Consider the following 24,844-nt stretch of genomic DNA (forward strand, 5'->3'; position numbering starts at 1 on the left):
GTTGAATTTTGTTAGCTCTTTTTTAACTGCTTACCAACAAGATTGGTGATTATCTTGCCGCTACTTTTAGTACATGGCAATGCTACCTTAGTACCTGGCCGTGCTTAGAATTTTAGGAGGGTTCCTGGCTTCATTGACTGCAGGGCCCTCAGCCAAATGCAAATGCAGGACCCTTGGTTCAAAAAACAGGTGAAACTAATGCCATTAAATGTACTAACATATATAGTGTTGTCCTTTCTTCTGAAGTCTCTCTCTCAACTTGTCATGGTGTTTTTTATTTGCTGTTGTCATTCCACGTAAAGAAATATTAAATCAAATTATTAGTATGAATTTTATCACTTATATATACAGATTGCAATGCTAACTTTAAATGTAAATATAAGAGCATTTAACTTCTATGCAGACCCACTGAAATTAAACAATACTTACTGGCTTGTGTAAGCATATGTATTTCATTCTTGCCAGAACAATGGACATACTGCACAGTTAACTCAAGCGTTTTTATTCCACCTCTTGACACACACATACTATACCAACACATTCTACTTTTGGTTTATGGAGGAATCAAGAAAGACTGTAAGGAAAAAGAACTGTGGATTGCCCCATCTTTTCCTTTCTTTCTATATGATAATTTTTTAGCCTAAGTGGCTGGCTTACGGGAGAATAAAGAGTATGATTAGGTTCCTTGGTTGTTCATGTTTCTTAAAGCACTATTGCCTTCAATAGGCAAGTTCAAGTCCAAATGGAAAGCATGGTCTGATGGGGCTCTTAGTGTCTCTGTTTACTCATGTGTAGACATAACACACTTACACCTTGTACTTGCACTAAGTCTCTCTCAAATGCCACCCGTTGTGGTTCCACTGGCATTTTATGCTCATGAGACATCGCTGACACCGCATGCAAATAAGATGACAAGGAGCAGCAGTCATACGTACCGTGTGTATTTCCTCTATACGTGTGTATCCTCCATCCATCATCCCATCGGATTTCACTTACAAAATGAAGTTTCATGATAAAATTATTGAGAATTTTAAGATGGCAACAACAGAGTATTATGCCAAGCACAGGGTTCTTGTGAGCACTGAGTTCTGTGTATAGGTAGAGCTGGCTCCTATACCCATGGAGCTGGCTCTGAATATTATAGTGGAACTATAGTGAAGGTGATTTGTTGCCAAAATGTCAGCCAGAGGATATCTACCATAATTTACTTATATCTTGCTGATTTATTCACATCACCTGTACACATTTTGTTCCTTTGCTGTGGAACAAAAAGCACACCTTAGTTTAAAAGTTAAGTTGGTTTAGAGGTTAAAGTTAATTGATATCCCTAATTAATGAGCAGGTTTTTATACCTTTGATAGATGACTTCTTTTTCCCATTTCCTACCCATGCTCTAGAGACACCTCCACTCTCATTTGGGAACACAAAAATATAATACTCAGTATCTGGATATATTTACAAGATGGAGTGAGGGCATTTACTAGGCACAGGCAAAGAACCAAGTAATATTAAAAACAAAACAAAACAAAACAGGGCACCTGGGTGACTGAGTCAGTTAGGCATCTGACTCTTGATTTGGGCTCAGATGATGATCTCGTGGTTCCTGAGATCGAGCCCCGTGTGGGGCTCTGTGCTGACAGCATGGAACCTGCTTGGAACCTCTCTCTCTCTCTCTCTCTCTCTCTCTCTCTCTCTCTCTCTCCCCTCACCCTGTTCTCTTGTGCTCTCTCTCTCTCAAAATAAGTAAATTAAAAAAAAAAACCCTTGAATATTGTTCAACAGTTAGCTGTCATGAGGACAATAGACTGATTCTTTTGAATCCAGTTTTCTTCTCTATATCCTGAAATGTCACTGCCTATTTTAGTTCCCAGGATCCTGCCTGAACTCTGGGCCTTCAGCCTCACACTCTAATATGTTCTTCACCATGACACCACAGTGATTTTTGTAGAGCACATGGCCGATCTAGGTGCTCCTTGCCTAAAATATTTTGCTGGATCTTTCATATCTTCATGATAATCATCATCCTTAAACGTTTGACCCTGCCGTCCTCTCCAACTTCCATGATAACCTGTGTCCCTTCAGACAATTTGAAGTTATTTAAATACCTTTGCTCTCTCATCCCTCCTATATGTGTGTTAACCTACTGCCTAGAAAACTCTACCCTGTTTTCTTTGCCTGTTCTCTTGTTTAAGAAGCGTCTTAGGAATTCAGCCATTCGTTCATTTACCTATTCATTTATTTACCCAATGTGTATTTGTTAAGTGCCTATGGTATGTCAGGTGCTGTGTTAGAGTTTGGAGACACAGTGATGGATAAAAATAGAGAAACCCTGACCCGGGGGGAACTTAAGAATTATGGGGAGTGGAGACAAATAATACATATTCAGTATTTTTGCTATAAGCACCTTCCCACAAGCATATTCATCACAGGCATTTTCACTGCATAACTAATTGGCCATAAGATAATTTTGGTATAAAAGATAAAATCATGAAAAATGAAAAGGACCTTCATTCAAAAGAACATAATGAAACATGAAAAATGAGTAATAAAATTGAAAAGATTTTATTGTAAAATATGAAATATTTGAATACATGTAAAATGTATATAGTTTTATGGCAATATTACACAAATAACTGATTTTATTTTGCAGATTGTACCTAAATGCTTACCTTCAAAGTCTTTTGGTCATAGTTTTATGCATTTGTGGGGTTTTTTTTGCTTATTTATTCCTTTGTCTCCTTTAGCATCTTGCTTTTTCTTTTTTCACTGAAATTTCTTCATTCATTAAGAGAGGTATCAGTTTCCAAACACTGGAATGTATATTTGTAACTAAGCTTTGTATTGTGTTGTGAAACCCGTCTACACTGTTATGTGTTCTTGGCATATTGTCACATGTCTACTGGTAGACATTCCTAAGTTCTATCAGAAATGTGGGTTCAAAATTCTGCACCACTGTATAACCATTATCAGGGCTAAGATTTTTTTTTTAATGAAAAATATTTTTTTATCTATCTATTTATCTTAGAGAGAGAGAGAAAGAGATCATACATGTGAACAGGGGAGAGGGGCAGAGGGAGAGAGGGAGAGAATCTTAAGTAGGGTCCATGCTCAGCACAGAGCCTGACATGGGACTTGATCCTATGACTCTGGGATCATGACCTGAGCCAAAATCAAGAGTCGAATCCTCAACCAACTGAGCCACCCAGGCACCCCAAGGCTAAGATTTATATAATATGCAAAAGGGTTTACTGTGTCCATGGAGAAATCAAACTAACCTTCAACCAGTTATCTTTTTATCTCTTAGGGCAAAATTGCCTTGTGGCAAATGAGTTATGTGGTGAAAATATTTACGGTAAGGAATCTACAGCAAATATGCTTATGGTGAAAACACTACCTAGAACCCAAATAATATGTGCTTTCTTATTAAAAGTCCTACAAATACAGGTACAAAAAGTGCCCAAATCAAGAACAGCTCTGATAAGAGCTGCCAAGGAGAAATGCTGTGTGGGATGAGAACACAGAAGGAGGGAAATAGAACCCGTGGAAATGACAGCTGAGCTGACACTGAAGGGAGAATTGGAGTGACTTGGAAAGTGAAGTGAGGAGGCTGAGTGGGATGCAGGCATGGGGGGAAAGTTTTTCCAGAGGAGAGAAGAGCATAAGCCAAGGTCCTATGGCAGAAGAGAACCTGTCACTCAAAACACCAAAGGGAGGAAAATGGTGCAATATGAGTCAGGTGAGGTAGAAAGAGGTTTGACCAGGGAGGGTCTTGTAGGCCAAGATAAATTTTAGTTTTTATCTGAGAGCAGGAGGAAACCTCTGGAGTGTTAGATTTAAGGGGAAAGGCAGTAGAGCAGGAGGGTCATAATTCCATTTATTCTTAAAAAGACTTCTCAGTCTCTCAGGTATAGTGTGGAGAGCAGATCTGAGGAGAGGAACAGTGGAGAATCCTCCAGAAGTCCAAGGAAGAGTTGTTCATGAGTGAACGTAGGTAGAAGTGAGTTTACCACTCGTGTGAAGATTTCTTGATTTCCCTGAACCTCACCCGTCTCCACCATCAGGACTGGATTAGAGCATCTTTCCTTGTGCCTCCTTGAAACCCTGTGTTTGTTGTTGTTGTTGTTGTTGTTGTTGTTGTTGTTGTTGTTGTTGTCATTTAATCCACACAATGAACTTGTTGCAGTGGGCATTATCATTATCTTCATTTCCTGTGGGAGGAAGTATAAAGTTTGGAAAGGTGAAGCAACTTGCCTGGGTTTCCACAACTAGTAGATGGTAGAGCCAGTGTCTGTGAGAAGGGGAGGCGAAGGTGTGAGAAAGAACTGGGGAATGACTAAGCCAAGTGTTTGCATGGGAGAGAGAAGACAATTTTGGCTGCCCAAGAAAGTTCAAGTTGAGACAGGAAGACAGGTTGGAGCCAAAATGTAGTACAAAATTGCCATCACATAATGATATGTTTAAAAAATCAGAACTCCAAAGTAGCGAGTGCTCTCTGCACCTTTTGGTGCCCAAGGCGCACCCTGATGCAAACCCACGGTCCCCCCACATGCCTGACCTGCACCCTTACCACGTCCTCCCCTCTTCTTGGAACCCTAGCAAGAGTCTGTATTCCTTGCCTCTACTTCCTTACTCCCTAGAACCCTGGAATAGAACAAGTAATTGTTGCCAGCTCAACCTCCACTTTCAAGCAATGTTTAAGTTCTCATGATTTTAATTGCAACCCCTTTCTTAAGTCTCTCCATTTGTGTGGCCCTGCTGCGACTTGGCTAGTCCAGATTTTCAGGCATTAGCCCATCTTTCCGGATTTGTTCCAACGGCAGCTTGAGTAGTTACAGTCTTTACCCCTCTCACATTCGCGCTCCTGTCTGCCAGCCAAGGAATCCATTCAAACATTGTTATGAAAGAATCCTGGGCTTCCCGCCTACCTTTCCTGTGCCATCTCTCACCACCTCTGCCTTACCCTGTAAGATCTAACAGCTTCAAATTATTTGTGGCTCACATAAAAAGTCAACATTTCTTTTTACTCCATACCTCTTGCCCTCATGATATTTCCTCTTCCTGAAACACTGTAAACCATGTTTCAAATCCCCAGCCCCCTCCAGCCCCTCTGTGCCCCACACCACTTCTTTGTCTTCCTAACTTTGCTTTGATCTCTTGTGCTCCACTCCTGCACCAGCTCCTCTTAGAAGCCTCCAGGTCACAGGAACTGCTCTCCTGGCTGGGCTGGTTGCTCTTCCTCCTCAATCCTTAATATGCACTGCTCCTTTTGGATCCTCTCTTGCCCCCTGGACTTGGGTGAGCTCCTTGAGGGTAAGACAGCCTCTAATTTGCTTTTTTTTTAAATTTTTTTTTAACGTTTATTAATTTTTGAGACAGAGAGAGACAGAGCATGAACAGGGGAGGAGCAGAGAGAGAGGGAGACACAGAATCTGAAATAGGCTCCAGGCTCTGAGCTGTCAGCACAGAGCCCAATGCAGGGCTCGAACTCACGGACCGTGAGATCATGACCTGAGCCGAAGTCGGACGCTTAACCGACCAAGCCACCAGGGCGCCCCAGACAGCCTCTAACTTGCCTGAGTATCCTCAGGGCCTGCTCAGTACTGATGTACAGAACATCACCCATTCAAACTCTGTATCTGCTTTATCACCGGTCGCTGAAGCACCCTTTCTCCAATTCATTTGGGAACCTTTCCTATACTGACTACCTAAAAGTCCCCAAAAGGTTTCTGCCCTAAAAGCTCTTCCCCTGATACTATCTTTCTTGCTAAGATGGCTTGTGTTAATTATTCACAGCTACCATAACCGAATATCACAGACTAGGTGGCTTAAACAATTTATTTTCTCATAGTTCTGGAGGGTAGAAGTTTGAGTTCAAGGTGTCAGAAGAGTTGGTTTCTTCTGAGACTTTTGTCCTTGGCTTGTAGATGGCCGCCTTTTCCCTGTGACTTCACGCGATCTTCCTTCTATATATGTGTATGTATAAATCCCTTCTTATAAGGACCAGAGTCATTTGGATTGGGACCCTAAGGACATATTTTAAATATTAAATCACCCCTTTAAAGACCCTAACTCCAAACACAATCACATTGTGAAGTACTGGGAGTTAGGATTTCAACATATGAATTTTGGGAGGACACAATTTAGCCCAGAAGATGCCTCTTACCCGTTGATAGCTTTCCCCAAATTGACTGCCAGTCTCTAAGCAGCCCTCATCTGCAAAGATGCAGGTTACAGCATCCCTGGCTTCCTCCCTCCCTCCTGTTGAAAGCTCCATTGTGATCACCTTAGATTTGGATCTCGCAGGGCGCAAACATTTGGGATCATTTTGGGTATGAAATTGACCATATGGGAACATATGACATATGAAGTGACATATGGGAACTGGGAGATCAATTTTTTCTATGTGATGTTTTCTCATGTTGACATAGATGACCTCTCATTTTCATTTTCCTTCCTATCTTTTCTGAACTGCTAGAGAATTTAGGGTTCATATCATACAAGTGAATAGACCATTGTGTGGTGTAACTATCACGTCTTGGTTTTGACATTCCAAAGAGATGTATAATTCTTTGGTGGTGCTGATTGTTTTCAAATATCTTGCTTTATTTTGATCATCTTTTAAGAAAATACAAATTATATGCTATACTTTTTATTGCTGAAGTAATAAAATCCCAGACAGGTCACACATCAAGTAAGTGTCACAGCTGTTCTCAAATTCAAATCTTCACAATAGGAGGCCAGGGCCCTTTCCATTATATCATTATTATCTTATTTACTAGGTCCCTAGAGCTAGACATATATTTGTTTTATAAGCATTTACTTTTATGAGCCTATGCTTATTTTATTAACTCATAATTGATTACTTTTAAAAAATTTATTTTAATTTTATATTAAATTAAATTATATTTTATTTAATTTTAAATAAATTTATATTTATTTTAAATAAACTATTTAAATATATTTAAAATAGTTTATTTTAAATATATTTAAATGTTTAATATGTTTAAAATATATTTATTTTAAATAAATTATTTTAAATAAATTTATAATTATGATTTACAATGTAAACTTTTGAATATTTTTTATTTTTTAATTTATTTTAGAAAGAGACAGCATGAACAGTGGAGAGGGGTAGAGGGAGGGAGGGAGGGGGAGTGAGAGAGAGAGAGAGAGAGAGAGAGAGAGAGAGAGAATCTCAAGCAGGCTCCAAACTCAGTGCAGAGCCCAATGAAAAGGCTCAATCTCATGGCCATGAGATCATGATTGGAGCTGAAATCAAGAATCAAACATTAAACTGACTGAGCCACCCAGGCACCCCAACTTTTGAATATTTTGTAAAGATAAAAAATAAATTTATCTATATAAAGTTATTTAATAAACTTCTGTAGCTTTCCTATTGTATCTGTAGCTTTTACAATTATTATAATCTATAATTGTTAAAATTTTTATTGAAAACTTTATAAGCCTTTGTATTAGTTATTAACATTTCTATACAAAAATTCTTATAAACTTAGCACAGAGCTAAGTTATAGTACTCAGAGGATAATTTATTGACTGACAAAGGGGAGGAAATCTATTAAATCATAATAGAGATTCGTAGGTATGTGATATTTCACTCTGAAGAGGGCATCAAGGAAGAATAAAATAGAACATTTGTTACTCACATGAAAGAATAATATTAACATTTTTTATGCATTTTTTTTTGTTTGGGTGAGCCAAATTCTAATTTAAATCCTCTAGGCGAGCCTATGGTATAGGTATCATCTTGTTTTATATTTGGGGAAACTGAGGCTTATCGTGATTCAGCAGCTCTTACTCAAGATCTCAAAGCTAGCGAGTTATGGGCCAGAATTTGAGCTCGTGCCTCTGACTCCATGCTTATTGTTTCACTGTGACACAATCTGAAGAAATTACAGTATAGAGACATAGTCAGCAATTACTCATTGAAACCAGGGACATACTGGGTACAGACACTTGAAGTAATGAAGCCCATAAAAGGGGCGTTGTACTGCTTTGGTTGGTCATCTGACACTGAGTTACTAACCCCCGTGGGCTTTAGTGTCTTCATCTATAAATATGTAGTTAATTGTGATATCTTTCTCATAAGTTTGCTATATATAAAAAAAGAGTTGTGTGTATATGTACATGTGTACATATATGACAAATATGAATTTTAGCTGTGTCAACCAGTTTAATCCTTTTGAAAAACAATAATTGGATGGTATAGAATAAAAGCCATAAAAAAGGTCCATATCTTTGGCACAGGAGCCCTACTCCTTGAAATATGTTCTGAAGAAATGATTCAAAAGAAAAAAAGAGTATACTTGCGTGTTAATTATAGGAAAAAATAGTTTGGTTGTTCCTCAGAAGGTGGAACATACAACTAAATTATGATCTAGCATTCCCACCCCTATGTGTATAGTCAAGAGAAATGAAAACATACATCCCATCCATTGGACATGAATATTCATGGATGCCTTATTAATATCCACAAAGTGGGAACAACTCAAATGGATGAGTAGATAAATAAAATGTGGTATATCCATTCAGTGGAATATTTTTCACAATGAAAAAGGATGAATTAGTGATACATGCTACAACAGTAGGATGAACTTTGAAAATATGCTAAATGAAAGACCACATATTATATGATTCCACTTATATAAAATGTACAGAATAGGCAAAAATATAGACAGAAAGCAGACTAGTGGTTGCCTGGAGCCTGAGACAGGGAGGAGAGCCACTGGAGAGATGCTGAATGACTGCTAGTAGATAATGGGTTTCTTCTGACAGGGGACAAAAATATTTTAAAATCACATTGTGGTGATGGCTGTACAATACTGTGAGTAAACTAAAAAATGTTGAATTGTTCACTTACTATTTTTTTTTAATTTTTAATTTTATTTTAGAGAGAGAGTGAGCAAAAGCAGAGGAGAGGGGGAGGGGAGAGAGAGAGAGACAGAGACAGAGACAGAGACACAGAGAGAGAAAATCTTAAGCAGGCTCTACACTCAGCACAGAGCCTGAAATGGGGCTCAATTCCACGACCCTGGGCTCCTGACCTGAACTGAAATCAAGAGTCAGATGCTCAACCGACTGAGCCACCCAGGCGCCCCTTCATCGTGCGCTTTATATGGGTGAATTATATGTGACATGAATTGTTTCAATACAACTGTTTTTTAAATTTCAAAAACAGTTAGAGGAAAAATGGAAATAATAAAAATATCTACCAAGATACCGAATACATTATGTTCTATTTTGTTGATGGAATATTATGTAGTCACTAAATATTAAGTCCAAAGACTGTGTAATAACACAGAAAACATGTAATGTGATGTTAGGTGGAAAATGTAAAAGAGTGTGATGCAAAGTGGTGTCATAGCTAATTATACGTGCATTTGGATAAAGGCTGGCAGGAAACTCATAGACACAAGCAGGCAGTGAAGGGAATGTGCCTCTTTCTTTCAGGAGTCCCATTAATGTTGTTGAGTGTTTCGAAAGCACTTGTTTTAATGTTCTTTGTAATGGTAGCCTTGTGGTAGGTACAGGTGCTACTGAAGATGCATAAAACATAGCAAAGGAAGGCAGAAGCACAGGAGACATTTTAAAAACCAGCATGTGAAACAGCCAAGAAATGGAAATTTACATGCAAAAATTTAGCTGAGCATTTAAGGGAAATGAGTACTGAGGGAGGTGCTGAAGAATGCATAAGCAGGGCGCCTCTACCAGAATTCTGCCCAGAAAATATAGAAACTGGACTATTTGTGGGTACATTTGCCCCTGTGACTCTATGCCTGCAAGTTTTAGAGGGAGAGGAGTTTCATATACTGGAGCTGGTCTAGGTCTGTGATAATAACCCAAAAGGAAGTAGGAAAACTTAGAGTATGCACAGTTTACTTAAGTTCACCAAAATTGTTTTAGAATGTGGAAAAAGGGAGGAAGTCTGGGTAAGCCTAAGTGAGTCAACATTTAATGGCCCTCCACCCAGTTCTCCTCCCTTCCCAAGGCCACCTCACCTCTGCATCTGTGCACTTGACCCTTGCAAGGAAGCAACTTCAGCGGGGATGGGCGGGGTGAACCCAATTCCCTGTTGGTTGGCCTCAACCATCAGGTCAGGCGGCCAGAGAAAACAGGGGCCAGAGCAACACTGACGACCTATAGCATGTCCTTTTTCCGGAACTTTCTCCTTCCTGGGTTCCCACTGAATGTTTGCAATGTCCCAGTTCCCTCAACATCCTAGGTCCCAGAAACAGCTGATGACTTTTGTGAGGAGCAACTCAAGTGCTGCGTTGGCAGTTCTTTAAAAGCACTCCCAATCATATTTACTCCAGATAAATAATGTGACAAGGCAAGGCTAGATGGAGGCATGGCAATCTTTAAATTAGGTTCTGGTTCCATCTCAAAACAGAACACATTGTTCCTAGCCCCAAGGTGTTGGGGAGGGGGGTGGGGAGCTGATGGACAACAATGTCCATCAGATTTCTGAGGGAGGACTCATTCTTTCCTTCAGGGTTATTAGATTCATTTGAGCTGCCCAGCGATGCACCCTTAAGTAGATGCCATCTGGACTGATCCCACTGTTCAATCAACTAGCTGAGCCTAACAGGTGATCCTTATGTCCTTTAAAATCCTAGATTATTTCTGTCCTTTAGCACCAGGGATTGCTCTTACATTTCAGGCGCCAGGATAAACACTGAAGGTTGTAATTACAGTTCAAGTCCTTAACCACTTCTTCCCTCTCCCTTTAGGAATTCAGTCATAGAACAAAAACACCAGGTACCTTTCCCGTGGGGATCTCTGAGCAGTTCTGTAGCTTCTCAGGGGTGCTCTGAAGTTATTACGAAAAGAAGATGAGGGCAGTAATTGCTCTCTTTTTGCAGGGAGCTGCCTGAGGCTTCAACAACTTTTCTCTAATTCTCTGTAATTCCACTTGGTCCAAGTCCATTCTCAGCACCCCCGTCCCCCACATTTAGCAAATGGGGAGTTCAATGCGGAGCAGCAGTTAGCACCAGCCACCCAGCCGCTCAACCCCCCAAACAACAACAGCAAAACCTTATGTGGAAATCCTGAAATGAGGAAAAGATACAGAAAAAGGGAGACACTGGCTAATAATAACTGTATGCCCATCACTACTTTGTGTTGCATATGAACCCATGATTTCAGAAATTCCCTTGTAGGTATGGCCGAAAATCATCACATATTTCCCCACCAAACCAGTAATTTCTAGGTAAGAAATCTATGTTTTGCAACTACTGGGTTTTTTAGTCTTAACTATACGCAGTGCAAACATATCAAGGGAATCTTTAGTCTAAAGAAAATCAGGCTGCAAAACAACCTAAGAAAACTAGTTGTATGTTGCCATAGCAACTGGACCAGCCTCAGAGTGAAGGGCAGAGTTCTTCAGATTCATCTACTGTGTCTGCATATTGACTTCCTTAAAACAGAATCATATGTCCTGATCATCAACATTTTCATTAAAAAAAAAAAAGTTGTAATCTCAAGTAGATATGTTTTGACCTTTTCCCTGGTGCCATGCAGTGTCTTTTTATCTCTGGAAGGTGGGGTTTGGTAATGGGAGCCCTTGGAACTTTCATCATGGCTTCACTAATATGGTTAGGACCTGAGCCAACAGGGTTTGATAGTAATTAAACTTTGATGGCTGGAATATGACCTGTGAAGTGAGTTGCTAGTCTCCATTTAACTCCTAATGGACAGAAATCCTCACCTCCCTTGGAATCCAACCATAACCCCTGTTTTCAGACCCGGGGAAGAAGGCAGATGTTTGAATGACTTCTCCTAAGGGTAAACTACAGGGCTTCTTCCCCAGAAATTACGCCTCACCTTTCCAGGTCACAGACATCTCCACAATTAGTCTCAAAATACCCTGCATGATGTGTGTTGATAATGCAAACCACATTCACAGGCAGGGCCACCCTGGAACAAGTAATTTGCCCAGGGTAAGATAATTAGTAACAGCAGGGGTAGAGATTCCAGAGGGCCAAACTCTATCCTTTGCTAAGACCACTGAAAAATCTTCTTTTCACTCAAGAAACGTGGCCAATTAATGGACAGCAGGAGGTAGGGATGGATCAATACTTGTTAATTAATTTTTAAAGGTCATTTTTATTTTATGGGGTTATTGGTACCTACAGTTAAGTGTTTTTCTTCAGTAACAATCCTCTTGGTGTCTCCTTTAAAAAGACTGCAAAGAGAGTGAAAAATATGTGTTATGGGCATGAGAACTGGGAGCTGGAGAGAGCCGGATCTGGAGGGTCTTTGGAAATTAGTGACTACATAGAGAAAAAGATTCAGCTGGCAAAAAGAAAGATTGCTCTAACAGAAAGCACCTACAATATATCTTAGTCAGTTCCTGCAGCTATGACAAAATGCCATAGACTTGGTGTCTTATAAACAACAGAAACTTCTGTCTCACAGTTCTAGAGGCTACAGCCTGAGGTCAGGGCTCCAGCACTGTTGGCTGAGGGCCCCTTTCTAGGTTATAGACTTCTCTTTGTATCTTCACACAACAAGGAAGCTCTCTTGTGTCTCTTTTAATTAATTAATCAGACCTTAATCCCATTTATGAGGATTCTGCTTTCACGATCCAGTCAGTTCCCAAAGGCCCCATCACCTAACACCATCACCTTAGAGATTAGGATTTCAACATACAGATTTTTGTAGGGACACAAATGTTTAGAGCACAGCAATGTATAAGACCAGTGCTACACTGTGAAGGATTCAAAGATAACTAAGACACGAGTTCTTGTCCTCGGTAGCTCACATTCCCAGAAGAAAGTGACAAGTACTCTAATAATAGTACATGGACTTTGTGGTAGGGAGAGATTTACTCTGACTCTAGTCAGAAGTAGAGGAAAATACAATCTACAGATTTAATGTAATCTCTATCAAAATACCAACAGCATTTTTCACAGAACTAGAACAAATAATCCTAAATTTGTATGGATTCACAAGAGATCCTGAATAACCAAAGCAATCTTGAAAAAGAAAAAGCTAGAGACATCTCAATTCTGGACTTAAGTTATATTACAAAGCTGTAGTCATCAAAACAGTATGCTACCGGCACAAAAATGATGAATAGATGAATAGAACAAAATAGAGAGCCCAGAAATAAACCTATGATTATATGGTCAATTAATCTTTGACAGAGGAGGCAAGAGCATGAAATGGGAAAAAGACAGTCTCTTCAACAAATGGTGTTGGGAAAATTGGACAGCTCCATGCAAAAGAACGAAACTGCACAGCTTTCTTATACTGCATGCAAGAGTATACTCAAAATGGATTACACCTAAGTGTGAGACTTGAAACCATAACAATCCTAGGAGAGAGCGCAGACAGTCACTGCTTTGACATTGGCCACAGCAACTTTTTCTGGATATGTCTCCTGTGGCAAGGGAAACAAAACAAAAATAAACTTTTGGGACTACATCAAAATAAAAAGCTGCACAGCAAAGGAAATCATCAACAAAATTAAAAGACAACCTACTGCATGGGAGAAGATAGTTGCAAATGACATATCTGTTTAGTATCCAAAATATGTAAAGAACTTATAAAACTCAACAGCAAAAAAAAAAAAACCCAAATAATCTGATTAAAGAATGGGCAGAAGACACGAATACACACTTTTTCAAAGGAGACATCCAGATGGCCAACAGACTCATGAAAAGATGCTCATCATCAGTCATCATCCGGGAAATGCAAATCAAAAGCACAATGAGCTGTCACCTCACACCTGTCACTATGGCTAAAATCAAAACACAAGAAACAGCAAGTGTGGGTGAAGATGTGGAGAAAAAGGAAACCTCATGCACTGTTGCAGGGGAATGCAAACCAGTACAGCCATACTGAAAAACAGTACTGAAGTTCCTCAAAAAATAAAAAATAGAGTTACCATATGATACAGTAATTGTACTACTGGATAGTAACCCAAAGAAAATGAAAACACTAACTTGAAAAGTTATATGTGCCTCTATGTTTATTGCAGCATTATTTACAATAGCCAGGGTATGAGAGTAACCCACATATCCATCAATAGATGAATAAAGTTGTGTATATACATACATACACACACACACAAAGACGTACATAATGGAATATTACTCAGCCATAAAGAAGAATGCAATCTTACCATATACAGTGGCATGGATGGATCTAGAAGGTATAATGCTAAGTGAAATAAGTGAGAAAGACAAATACCATATGATTTAACTAATATGTGGAATTTAAGAATTAAAACAAATGAACAAGGAAAAAAAGAGACAACCAAAGAACAGACTCTTAACTCTAGAGAACACTGATGGTTATCAGATGGGGGGTGAGTTGGGGGATGGGTGAAACAAGTGAAAGGGATTAAGAGTACACTTATTGTGATGAGCAGTGAGTAATGTATAAAATTGTTGAATCACTATATTGCACACCTGAACTAATAGAACATTATGTTAACTATACTGGAGTTAAAATTTAAAAATAAAGAAAAGAAGTAGAGAAAAATAGCAAAATGTTTCTTAGGGAATCTGAGCTGGGCTTAATAGGACAGGTAGGAAATCATAGGCAGATACTAAGGAAAGGATATTTTAGGAACCGGGAACAACATTAACAAAGGCATAGAATGGAAGGAAACACATTGAGTAATGTGGCTTGAGTTTTAGGTTAAATTGTGGGACAGAATTAGAACTGAGGCAGAAAAAGTAAAAACAAAACAAAAAGAAAAAGGAAAACAACAACAAAAAACAACCCCCCCCCCCCCCGCCACAAAAGTCACTATTTGGAGTATTCTGAAAAGCAGCTAGAGAACTTTGGATAGTATCCCACATAGAATTAAAGATTTGAGGACTGACATTGACTTGTGGCCAGTGTTTTTGTGCAATGAGCTATTAGTAAAGTTATTTTTGTTTTAAAAAGATTCACATAGTCTGATTTATGTTCTAGGAAGATACCTTAACAGATTAGGCTGAAGTATTTTGCATCTAAGTCAATATGTGTGCATGAATTCCTTCAAAATGTCTTAAACGGTTTTGTAATATGTCCTTGTACAAGGTTAACTGAGTTTGCACAGACTGCATATTGAAGATGCCCGTGCAAAACTGCTGACTTAGGTACTTCAAGTGACAACCCTTAGGTTTATGTGCTTGAGGCACTATTGTGAGCAACTGGAAAATGGTTCTGTGCAGCAGAAAAGCCAGCCAAGTCTGAAATCTCTCTGTGTCTCTCTCTCTCTTTCTCTCTTCATGTGTTTCATTTCTTGCAGGAACAGCAATGGAAGCTTTCGATGTACAGCAGCAGCATAACTCCAGTCTGCTTTACGAGCCCTCTGACTGAGAAGCCAATTGGCAAAGTAAGAATGAATCCATTTCTTACTCAACAGTATGATCTGAGTGTGTTGGCTGTTATGCCTTTTGTCTTGAGCTATTTGGGTGAAATAATCAAACTGAGCTCATAAAAGTGGTTGATAAAATCCAAATTTTGACCGGTCTGGTTGGCCCTAGTGTACCCTTGCCCTTAGCAAAATGTTAAACTGAGAGATGTTAATCTGAGGTGCCTGTGTTCAGCTTCTACCCCCACTCCCATCCTGCTGATGTCCTCCCTTTCAATGTCCTGCTCTGATCTCTTTAACTTACCTTCCCTGGTCTATCAGAACTTGTTAGAAGGAAAGAGGGTGCTTTTAGTAATTTACATTGTAGGGGAGAGGGGGAAAAAAAAAACAATTTTTTTTCTCTACTCCCTTAGGCTTAGTACCTGGGGTTATGCAAATCAAACTGGAAAAAAAGAGACAGATAAACAAGAGAAAATGTTTATTACTACAAATAAGGAGCCCTTCATAGAAAAGAAGTGAGGGGCCAAAGAAGCAGTTACATATTCCAGGCTTATACTATTTTAACAAAAAGCAATAAAATGTGGAGAAGTGCAGGAGAAAGGAGAAGGTCGGGGGGGGTGGTGGTGGGGAGAGGTTGGGCTTCTCAGAATGGTAAATTGTGAGAAGATAAACATATGGAGAAAATTAATGGGTTGATAAGAGTTATTTATTAAGTTTGTTATGTAGACTCAAGTTGGTGCCTTACCCATTGATAAGAATCATCTCTGGTGATAAAGTCATCTTCTTGCTCGTATGGGAGAAGAAGACACATTTAAAAATTTATGTAACCTTTGGGGGCGCCTGGGTCGCTCAGTCGGTTGGGTGTCCGACTTCAGCTCTGGTCATGATCTCACAGTCTGTGAGTTCAAGCCCCATGTCAGGTTCTATGCTGGCAGCTCAGAGCCTGGAGCCTGCTTTGGATTCTGTGTCTCCCTCTGTCTCTGCCCCTCCCCTGCTCATGTTCTGTCTCTCTCTCCTTCAAAAATAAATAAACAATAAAACATAAACAAAAATAAAAATGTATATAACCTTTAGAAAGGGAGATTTATGCCCTGCTTTTAGACTGAAAGTGATGGGGGACTGTTTCTCAGTTGACTTCAGCTCAAAATAATTCTTTTGGCAAACTGGCATATCTGGGAGTGGCATATTCTGATCCCCTTCAACATGTTAGTGTTAGGTCCAGCCACAGTACTACTTTTAACAACATACCTGTTATTCAAACTCTCTTGTGCAATGAACGACTACTTCTAGAAGAGAAATTACAGGTTTTGCCTGAAGTGCTACTCTTCTGAACCTGAAATCATACCCATCAATCCCACCAAGAAGTGTAGAGCATGATGGTTGAGTGTGGGCTCGCTAAAGCCAGCCTGCCTGGGTTCAAATCCCAGCTCTTCTATTCACTTGCTATGTGACTTTGAGCAAAGTCACCTGTAAAAAGGACATCATTACAGTACCTGCCTCATGGGACTGTCACCAGATTAAATAATTTAATATAAATCCATAACAGTAAGTTTTAATTTATTTTTTTTATGTTTATTTTATTTTGAGAGAGAGAGAGAGATAGAGAGAGAATCCAAAGCAGACTCCACACTGTCAATGTGGAACCTGATGCAAGGCTTGAACTCACGAACAGTGAGATCTTGACCTGAGCTGAAACCAAGAGTCAGACACTTAACCGACAGAGCCACCTAGGCGCTGTGTAAGTTGTTATTTTTACCTATTTTGTTCACTATGTATCCAAGCACTCAACAAATTATGCAAGTGAATGAATGAATAAATAAAAGGCAATACATGTGGTAAGCCTAGAGGAAGCACATCCTCAATTTGTTTATGTCAAGAAATGGAAGCTGGGGGCAGGGGGGGGGGGTGGCGCCCCTGAGTGGCTCAGTCGGTTAGGCATCTGACTCATGGTTTTGGCTCAGGTCATGATCTCATTCATGGTTTGTGAGTTTGAGCCCCGCATTGGGCTGTGTGCTGACAGTGCAGAGCCTGCTTGGGATTCTCTCTCTCCCTCTCTCTGCTCCTCCCTGGCTCATTCTCTGTCTCTCTCCCAAAAATAAATAAAAACATAAAAAAAAAGAAAAAGAAGAAGAAATGGAAGCTGAGGAAGGGGATAGAAGAGAAGCATATGTTGGGAAGAGAAGCCTAAGTCTGGTATATTGAGCACACCTTACCAGAAGGGCCGCAGTATATCTGGGATTCCTGCTGCCTTTCTGTTGTTTGCCCAGTAGAGCATCTTGGGGCCACACACAATCCAGTGCCCGGGATGAAACAGAGCTGCTGTTGACAAAAGTCAAAAACAAACAAAACTTCTTGTAATAGGGCTTTTCTCTCCAACTTATAGGTATCTGTGGGCGGAACCAGAATTTGTTGTACCTTTTTTTTTGTAGGTACTCAATAAATATTTTATTTTATTTATTATTTTTAAAATTTATATCTGAGTTAGAGTTTTTTTGTACTTTTTAAAAGGAAATGAATCGGGGCGGCTGTGTGGCTCAGTCGGTTGAGCGTCCAACCTCAGCTCAGGTCATGATCTCATGGTCCGTGAGTTCGAGCCCCGTGTCAGGCTCTGTGCCGACAGCTCGGAGCCTGGAGTCTGCTTCAGATTCTGTGTCTCCCTCTCTCTGACCCTCCCCCCGTTCATGCTCTGTCTCTCTCTGTCTCAAGAATAAATAAACATTAAAAAAAAATTTTAAAGGAAATGAATCTATTTGCCTGGCGATTCCTGGTAATTTTGCCTTGGTGGCAAGTCCCGCCCAATGCAGCAGTCCACAGGGTGTGAAACCCTGGCCGAACAGAAGCCTCTTCCTCATGCAGTTGCAGGCCTGACGTTTTGCAGGCATAGAAGGGAAGCAACCCAAGCTACTTGGAACCGAGTTTCTGTACTTTGTATTCAGTGGGTCTGCACTTCCTCTCTGCTGACTTGAGTTCCTAGTGAAAAGAGTATCACTTGGCACAAAGATTAAACAAGCAAACAAAAACCCTCTCCACACATCACAAAATGTGTTGGCAACTGCCCCAGCCCTTCACTGCCTTGTCTCTGCTTCATTCCCCTTCAGCCCCACCTATTTTGTTTATATAGGTTCTTTTTTTAAAAATTTTTTTAATTCTTATTTATTTTTGAGAGAGAGAGAGAGAGAGAGAGAGAGAGAGCGAGCACGAGCAGGGGAGGGGCAGAGAGAGGGAGACACAATCCAAAGCAGTCTCCAGGCTCTGAGCAGTCAGCGCAGAGTCAGATGCGGGGCCCTAACCCACAAACTGAACCCTGAGATTGGGACCTGAGCTGAAGCTGGACAGACACTTAACCAGCTGAACCACCCAGGTGCCCCAACTTTGTTAATATAGGTTCTAAATAGACCAGCAGTTTGTGGGGACAGAAAGAAGACATTTCAAAGGCTAACATCAGATGTCAATAAACCTTGGAGGGCTCTGTTTTGACTAAGTTTCACTTCATCCAGTAGACAGTTTACTGAGTTTACTGAGTTTACTCAGTGTTTTCCTACACCTGATCAGAAACAGTAACAGCACTATAAGAATGGTAGGGAGTGACTTTCTGGAATGCTTTTCAGAGAGCAGAAGGAAATTAAGTGTAGTATGACCATTCTTGGTTTGATGGTATTTCACTCTGTGATTCTTGGGTCTCTCCCCTCTGGCAGGGCAGAATTAGCAGCCAGGTATCCATACAGTGACACCGGGACTGTCTTGGGTTGAGTGGATTGCTCCAAAGCTCTGGCTTCTGGGATCTATACATTTGCTGTCAAATACTCTAATGAATTCGTTTTGCAATCAGCTCTGTTTGCCATCTACCTGAAGGGGGAAAATGATGCCAAAAATGTAAGCAAAGTCAAGCTTTTAATTATAGGGGTCAATGGAAAGCAGCATTGGTGTGAATAATTGAGTCTATGGTTACTTGACCCTGAATCCAAACTCTCTTCCTCACATCAAAAAATGTTCTGTTGGGTGAAAGGCTGCACGCCGGACCCAGTTATGGTGTCCCAAACTGAACCAAGGACTACTGTTCCCTTGCTATGGGGGGTGGAAAGGTGTTATGAAAATCCCAATTGGATAACAGAGAATACCAGTCTGAAAAAATAATATTTTGGGACCGACTCCAGTCTTATAATTAAATGATAACTCTTCATTAATGGTTATGATTAGAGGGTACATATAAAGGAGGAAAACTTCCAGGAGCAGAGAGGGAAAAGCCAAAGAAATCACTCTGGGCAGCAGGAAAGCAAGCCTGGAATGTGTGATTATCCACTCTCAGATCAAGAGGAGTTGCGTGTTTTATTTTGCATAATTGGAGTCAGCGCCTTTTGAACGAAGCATACAAATTTATGTAAATAAGAATGCAAATGTTAAAAATATATGTCTTGGGATTTCCAGGGGATGACCTGGCAGCTTTGTCTTCCTTGCCTTTGCAGCTGCTAAATATCGTGTTGTGAAAGCTCAAGATGAACTTATTCCCCCAAATCCCACAATGTTATAACTGGAGGACTTTCTTTGTAATTCATAGGAGATACTCTGGAGAATGAGTTAAGACAGACTACTCTTTAATGTATTTGACCGTAAACATGTTGCCCCCAAGAGGTTGCACAGGCTAGCAGTAAATGCAAAAGGGATTTTGGGATTTCAATAAATTAATGGCAGATCCAAAGTGGACTGTTGAAAGGGAATAAGACAATGATGATGGAGACAAAAGCAGGGATTTTGAGAGATAAGTAACATTAGAGGACGACATAAAATTTAACTTAACAGGCTCTCCCACAAAATTCTCATTGGCCCTACTGGCAAGACAAGAGACTGGGCTGAAAGAAGCATTATTTCAGCTCCGCAAGCATTGTGTAGATCATGCCGAGTCAAAACAACCCAGTAAAGTGCCATGACCTTGGCAAATTGCGCAGAATACACAAAGCAGATAGAGCTGTTTTTAGATTAGGAGCTGCCCATGACCATGGCTATGCCAACCTGCCTTTCTCAAAAGGAATTTAGGTGATAGGTAAGCATGTCCCCTGTCAAAAGGAAAGTAACTTTAACTTGATTTGACTAGAAGGAAATGGAGAGAGACACTGCCTTGAAGGATAGCAGTGTTATTAAATGGAAGGGTGGCTAACAAAACAAACAAGGCTCCCTGGGCCTTCTGTATTTCCGGGTGAGCGAAAGGGAGACTGGAGGAGGTAGTTGGAAGTAACTGGATAAACAATAGATAAAAAGAAAGGAACTGGTGAACTCAGAATCAACAAAATGGAGCACCGCTTTATTTCAAAGGTGGGAGGCATCTGTGGGAAGAAAATAAAGAGAGGTGTCCCTTTAACAGATTAATCTTTAGCTCCTTTTAGCACTTGGAGAATATTTCTTATCAAAGGAAAGTTTAGGGTAGCAAACAGGGACATTTTAAGAATAGTCTTATAAGTGACAGCCCACTGAGAATCATTGAATGTTACATCATGATGTGGTAGCTGGATCTGGATAGATAGCACCTATTCTGTGAGAAGCACCTTGGGATTAATATTCAATATTCAGGGCTCTCAGTGACCCGAGAGAATGTAGAAGCCAACCCACAGGCTTACTGCTGCTTCCAAAAAAAAAAAATACCAAAGTCAGGAATAGTAATTAGAAAATAATAATAATGCTGAGCAAAGCAAGCCATTACAACTACTACAGTTGCAGATAAACAAAATTTTAATTCTTTGAGCATGAGCTATATGATTGGATCACTATCTCTATACATTTAGCTTCTGGTCTATGGAGCAAAATGCATTAAGTATTTCTCTTCTAGAGCTTTTTGTGACAAGGTGAGAAAGAAACTTTCAAAGTAAGGGGTCGATTTTCTTCTTGTGAGATAATGGAAGTTTTAGTTGGGATATGTCCATCCAGCTAAAGAGCACATTTTCCAACCTCCCTTGCAGCTAGATGTGGCAACATGATGAGATTGTTGTCAGTGGGATGTGAGTGGAAGTGATGTATGCAAGTCGTGAGTTATGCCTTTTGTAGGGAAAGGCATGCCTCGCTTGCTGTCTGGACTACAGATGAGGTAGCAAAAGCAAGAAGAGCCACCTTAGACCAAGAGAGGATGGCAGAAAAATGAGATTTAAGCGTCAGGGTTTCTGACTCCATAGAACTGTTGACTGCTTTTGTTCAGCCTTCTATTGCCTGAGACAGAAATCAACTTGCATCTTGTCTACACCACTACTATTTTGGCCAGTGGTACAGTGGCCAGTGGTATCCTAGTGCACAATTAGACAGTGGGGAAAGTGGCTGCATGCTCTGTGAGAAGTCACTTAGAATCTAGTGAGAGTAGAAAACAGTAGGCAATATCAATTAAAGAAGTGAAAATGCCTAGTTGCTAAGACCCATCTCCCAAATTGAGCCTGAGTAAGGAAGACGAGATAAACACATTAAGGTCTGTCTCTGCGAATGAGGTGATGAGCAGAAGTCCGCTTAGCAGAGAACCCTGTCTTTGAATTCTGAACATAATAAACTCAGATATCTATCATACCCTGAATTTCGTAAAAGCTCCCCCTGGAACTGAGGCAAACCAGTTTGTGCTGAAAATACTCAAACTCAGGAACAGCAATGGGACCCATTATCTGGTCAAATAACATTTCTATTGATATTCATTGTATGCAGGAGCTGCCATTAGTTTGAAAATATTTATAAATATCTTCATGCATATATTTGACATTGTATTCTATTCTTTCACCATTGGAAGCAGGTTTGGATTCCCTGGGGTAAACATTTTGGGCTCCAGCTTTTGCTATAAACCTGTCACACAGGATTTTAGTCAGCTATTTTCAACTTCTTGTCCTTGTACATAACGGTTGTTAAAGTAGTATTCGATGTGAGTGACCTACTGCATCTACATAGAATTTTACAAAAGTCAGAACCCCTCTACTGTCCTGTACTGGCCCACCTTAGAGATACTGCAGGTTTGATTCCAGACCACCACAATAAAGCAAATATTGCAATAAAGCAAGTCAAGTGAATTTTTTTTTTTGCTTCCTAGTGTATGTAAATGTTATGTTTATACTCCGCTGTAGTCTTTTAAGTGTGCGGTAGTATTGTGTCTAAAAACAAATACCTACCTTAATTAAAAAATATTTCATTGCTAAAAAATGCTAACCATCACCTGAATTTTCAATGAGTTTTTTGCTGGTGGAGGGTCTTGCCTTGATGTTGATGGCTGCTGACTGATCAGGGGGTAGCTGTGGCAATTTCTTAAAAGGAGACAACACTGAAGTTTGCCACAGCGATTGACTTTTTTTTTTAAACAAATGACTTCCCTGGAGCATGAGATGCTCTTCGATAGCAATTTGCCCATAGGAGAGCTTCTTTCACAACTGAAGTCAATCCTCTCAGACCCTGTTGCTGCTTTATCAATGAAGTTTATGTAATATTCTGAATCCTTTGTTGTCATTTTGACGGTCTTCACAGCATCTTCACCAGGAGTAGATTCCATCTCAAGAAACCACTTCCTGTGTTCATCCATAAGAGGCAATTCCTCATGTGTTCAATTTTTGTCATGAGATTCCAGCAATTCATTCACATCTTTAGGCTCCACTTCTAATTCTGTTGCTATTTCCATCACATCTGCAGTGATTTCCACCAAAGTCTTAAATCTTCAGTTTGTAAAAAATAAACGAGAACAAGATCTACAATATCTGTGAATCACAATAAAGTGGAGCACAATAAAACAGTAGAAAATATCAATTAAAGAGGACTGTCTGCAAATATTAAATAACCAGAGATGAGAATATATATCCTTTAAATTTAGATTCTTGGATTCCCACTATTACCCCAGCATACCCTTGGCTGAAGTTTGGGTCCACTGGCAGGAGTTCACGTGGGTAACAAATGCAACCTGATGCACCAGGACAAGAAATCTATCCATCCCAGTATTCCTAGCAGAAAAAATGGCCCCATTAATAGGTCTGATAAGCTCCAAAGAGTTATAATAAGGTTTAACAAATATGCTTAAACCAATAGCTGTTCAACTTATATTCTCCCATCAGTATATAAAAATATTCAATGCAAGATCCCAAAACCTACAGAAAATAAATGAAATATGAACAATGAATATCTATAGAATATATTTTATTAGGTCTACAAAATTCATCGGTTCAGAAGCAGGTAGATGCCTATACACTATAAAAATGGGAAACAACAAACTTGAACAAAAATCATTCTTATTCTGATCTTGCCTTACAGCTTATCTATAAAGGTTGAAATATATGGTACAACATGTACAGCCATATTATGATGTACTTGATGTTTAAATATGAGGTAAATGTTTTATTAACAATACACACACACACACACACACACACACACACACACACACACACACACACATTCCAGACCCTTGCTACTGGAGACTGTGCCATTATCAAAGGTCATGGAGTCATATTTATATTACAAAACTCCTGTTTATTCTTTTCTTATCTCAGTGTGCTGACACTTTCCCATTAACACTGCCCTGATGTCTCTCCCAGAACCCAGCTGAAAAATATCAACCGGAACTTCTGATAGAAAATGCTTGTAGACTACCTCATCTGTTATTGACAGAAAGAGAAACTTTAATTTGTCCAACCTGGGAATAGGGAAAAAAGATCTAAGACTGCCATAAGATACATATACTCTCTATTCACATAGATCTAAAAAAAAATAATATCACTAAACTCTGAGAAATAACACTGTAGCATTATCAGCAGAATTCATATAGAACTTAGGCAGTTTTGCTTCCTTCCCAATACTGTGGGTTCCCTTGAGAAAGCCAAAGGAAGCCCTTCTTGAAAAATTACAATCTAAGCATTCTATGCCAACCAAATATCCATGAAGAAATAAATAGATATTGAATGGCTTCCATGTGTGAGGCAATCTGCTATAAACAGTAATCCAGGTTGGTTGGGTATAAGTGATAACAGCAATAATAATTATTGTAATAACCACCATTGTTTGAGGACTCTGCAAAACACTAACCTAAGTTCTTCATATCCAGTCTCCCATTTAATCATTTTACAGATGAAGCCTAGAGAGGATAAAGAACTTGTTCAAGGTCACAGAGCTAATAAATGATAGAGTTGGCATCCAAAACTAGGCATGCCTGACTCAAGAACCCCTGCCTAACCACCTGCTGGAGAGATGGGTTTTTATTTGGACGATCTCTTTTCTGTTCCTAGTTAAAATATAATCAAAGTTTCCCGAGAGCACACAGAAGGATGCCAAAAAAGTATGACCTGGCTTATATTATGGGTCACTCTGGCTACAGCTAACCAACCTTAGATTTTCATTTTCCAAAGGCCCCAGTTAAAAATAGCCACCCTGCACAAGTGGAAATAATGTGTGATCATGCAACGTTAGGTTGTCTCTTTAAAGGCAGTTGCTTTACAAAGAACTTTAAAGGGGGTATGAACTGCAAAGGTATCACCATGAGGTTACTCAGATCAAAATAGTATCCTTCAGAAGCCTTTCCAT

At 39.7% G+C, this 24,844-nt stretch overlaps 1 protein-coding gene across 8 annotated transcripts in view; it reads left to right on the plus strand.

The window, feature by feature from the left end:
• RASGEF1B (RasGEF domain family member 1B) overlaps positions 1–24,844 on the plus strand; it is a 648,732-nt gene that overhangs the window by 473,606 nt on the left and 150,282 nt on the right. For all 8 annotated transcript variants that reach the window (XM_042984295.1, XM_042984299.1, XM_042984294.1 and 5 more), the window contains one exon: positions 15,266–15,352. In XM_042984295.1, the coding sequence (XP_042840229.1) occupies positions 15,266–15,352 (87 nt within the window). The remainder of the gene's footprint in view (positions 1–15,265; positions 15,353–24,844) is intronic.

The sequence above is a fragment of the Panthera tigris genome, chromosome B1 (genome assembly GCF_018350195.1).
Source record: "Panthera tigris isolate Pti1 chromosome B1, P.tigris_Pti1_mat1.1, whole genome shotgun sequence".
Classification (NCBI taxonomy): domain Eukaryota; kingdom Metazoa; phylum Chordata; class Mammalia; order Carnivora; family Felidae; genus Panthera; species Panthera tigris.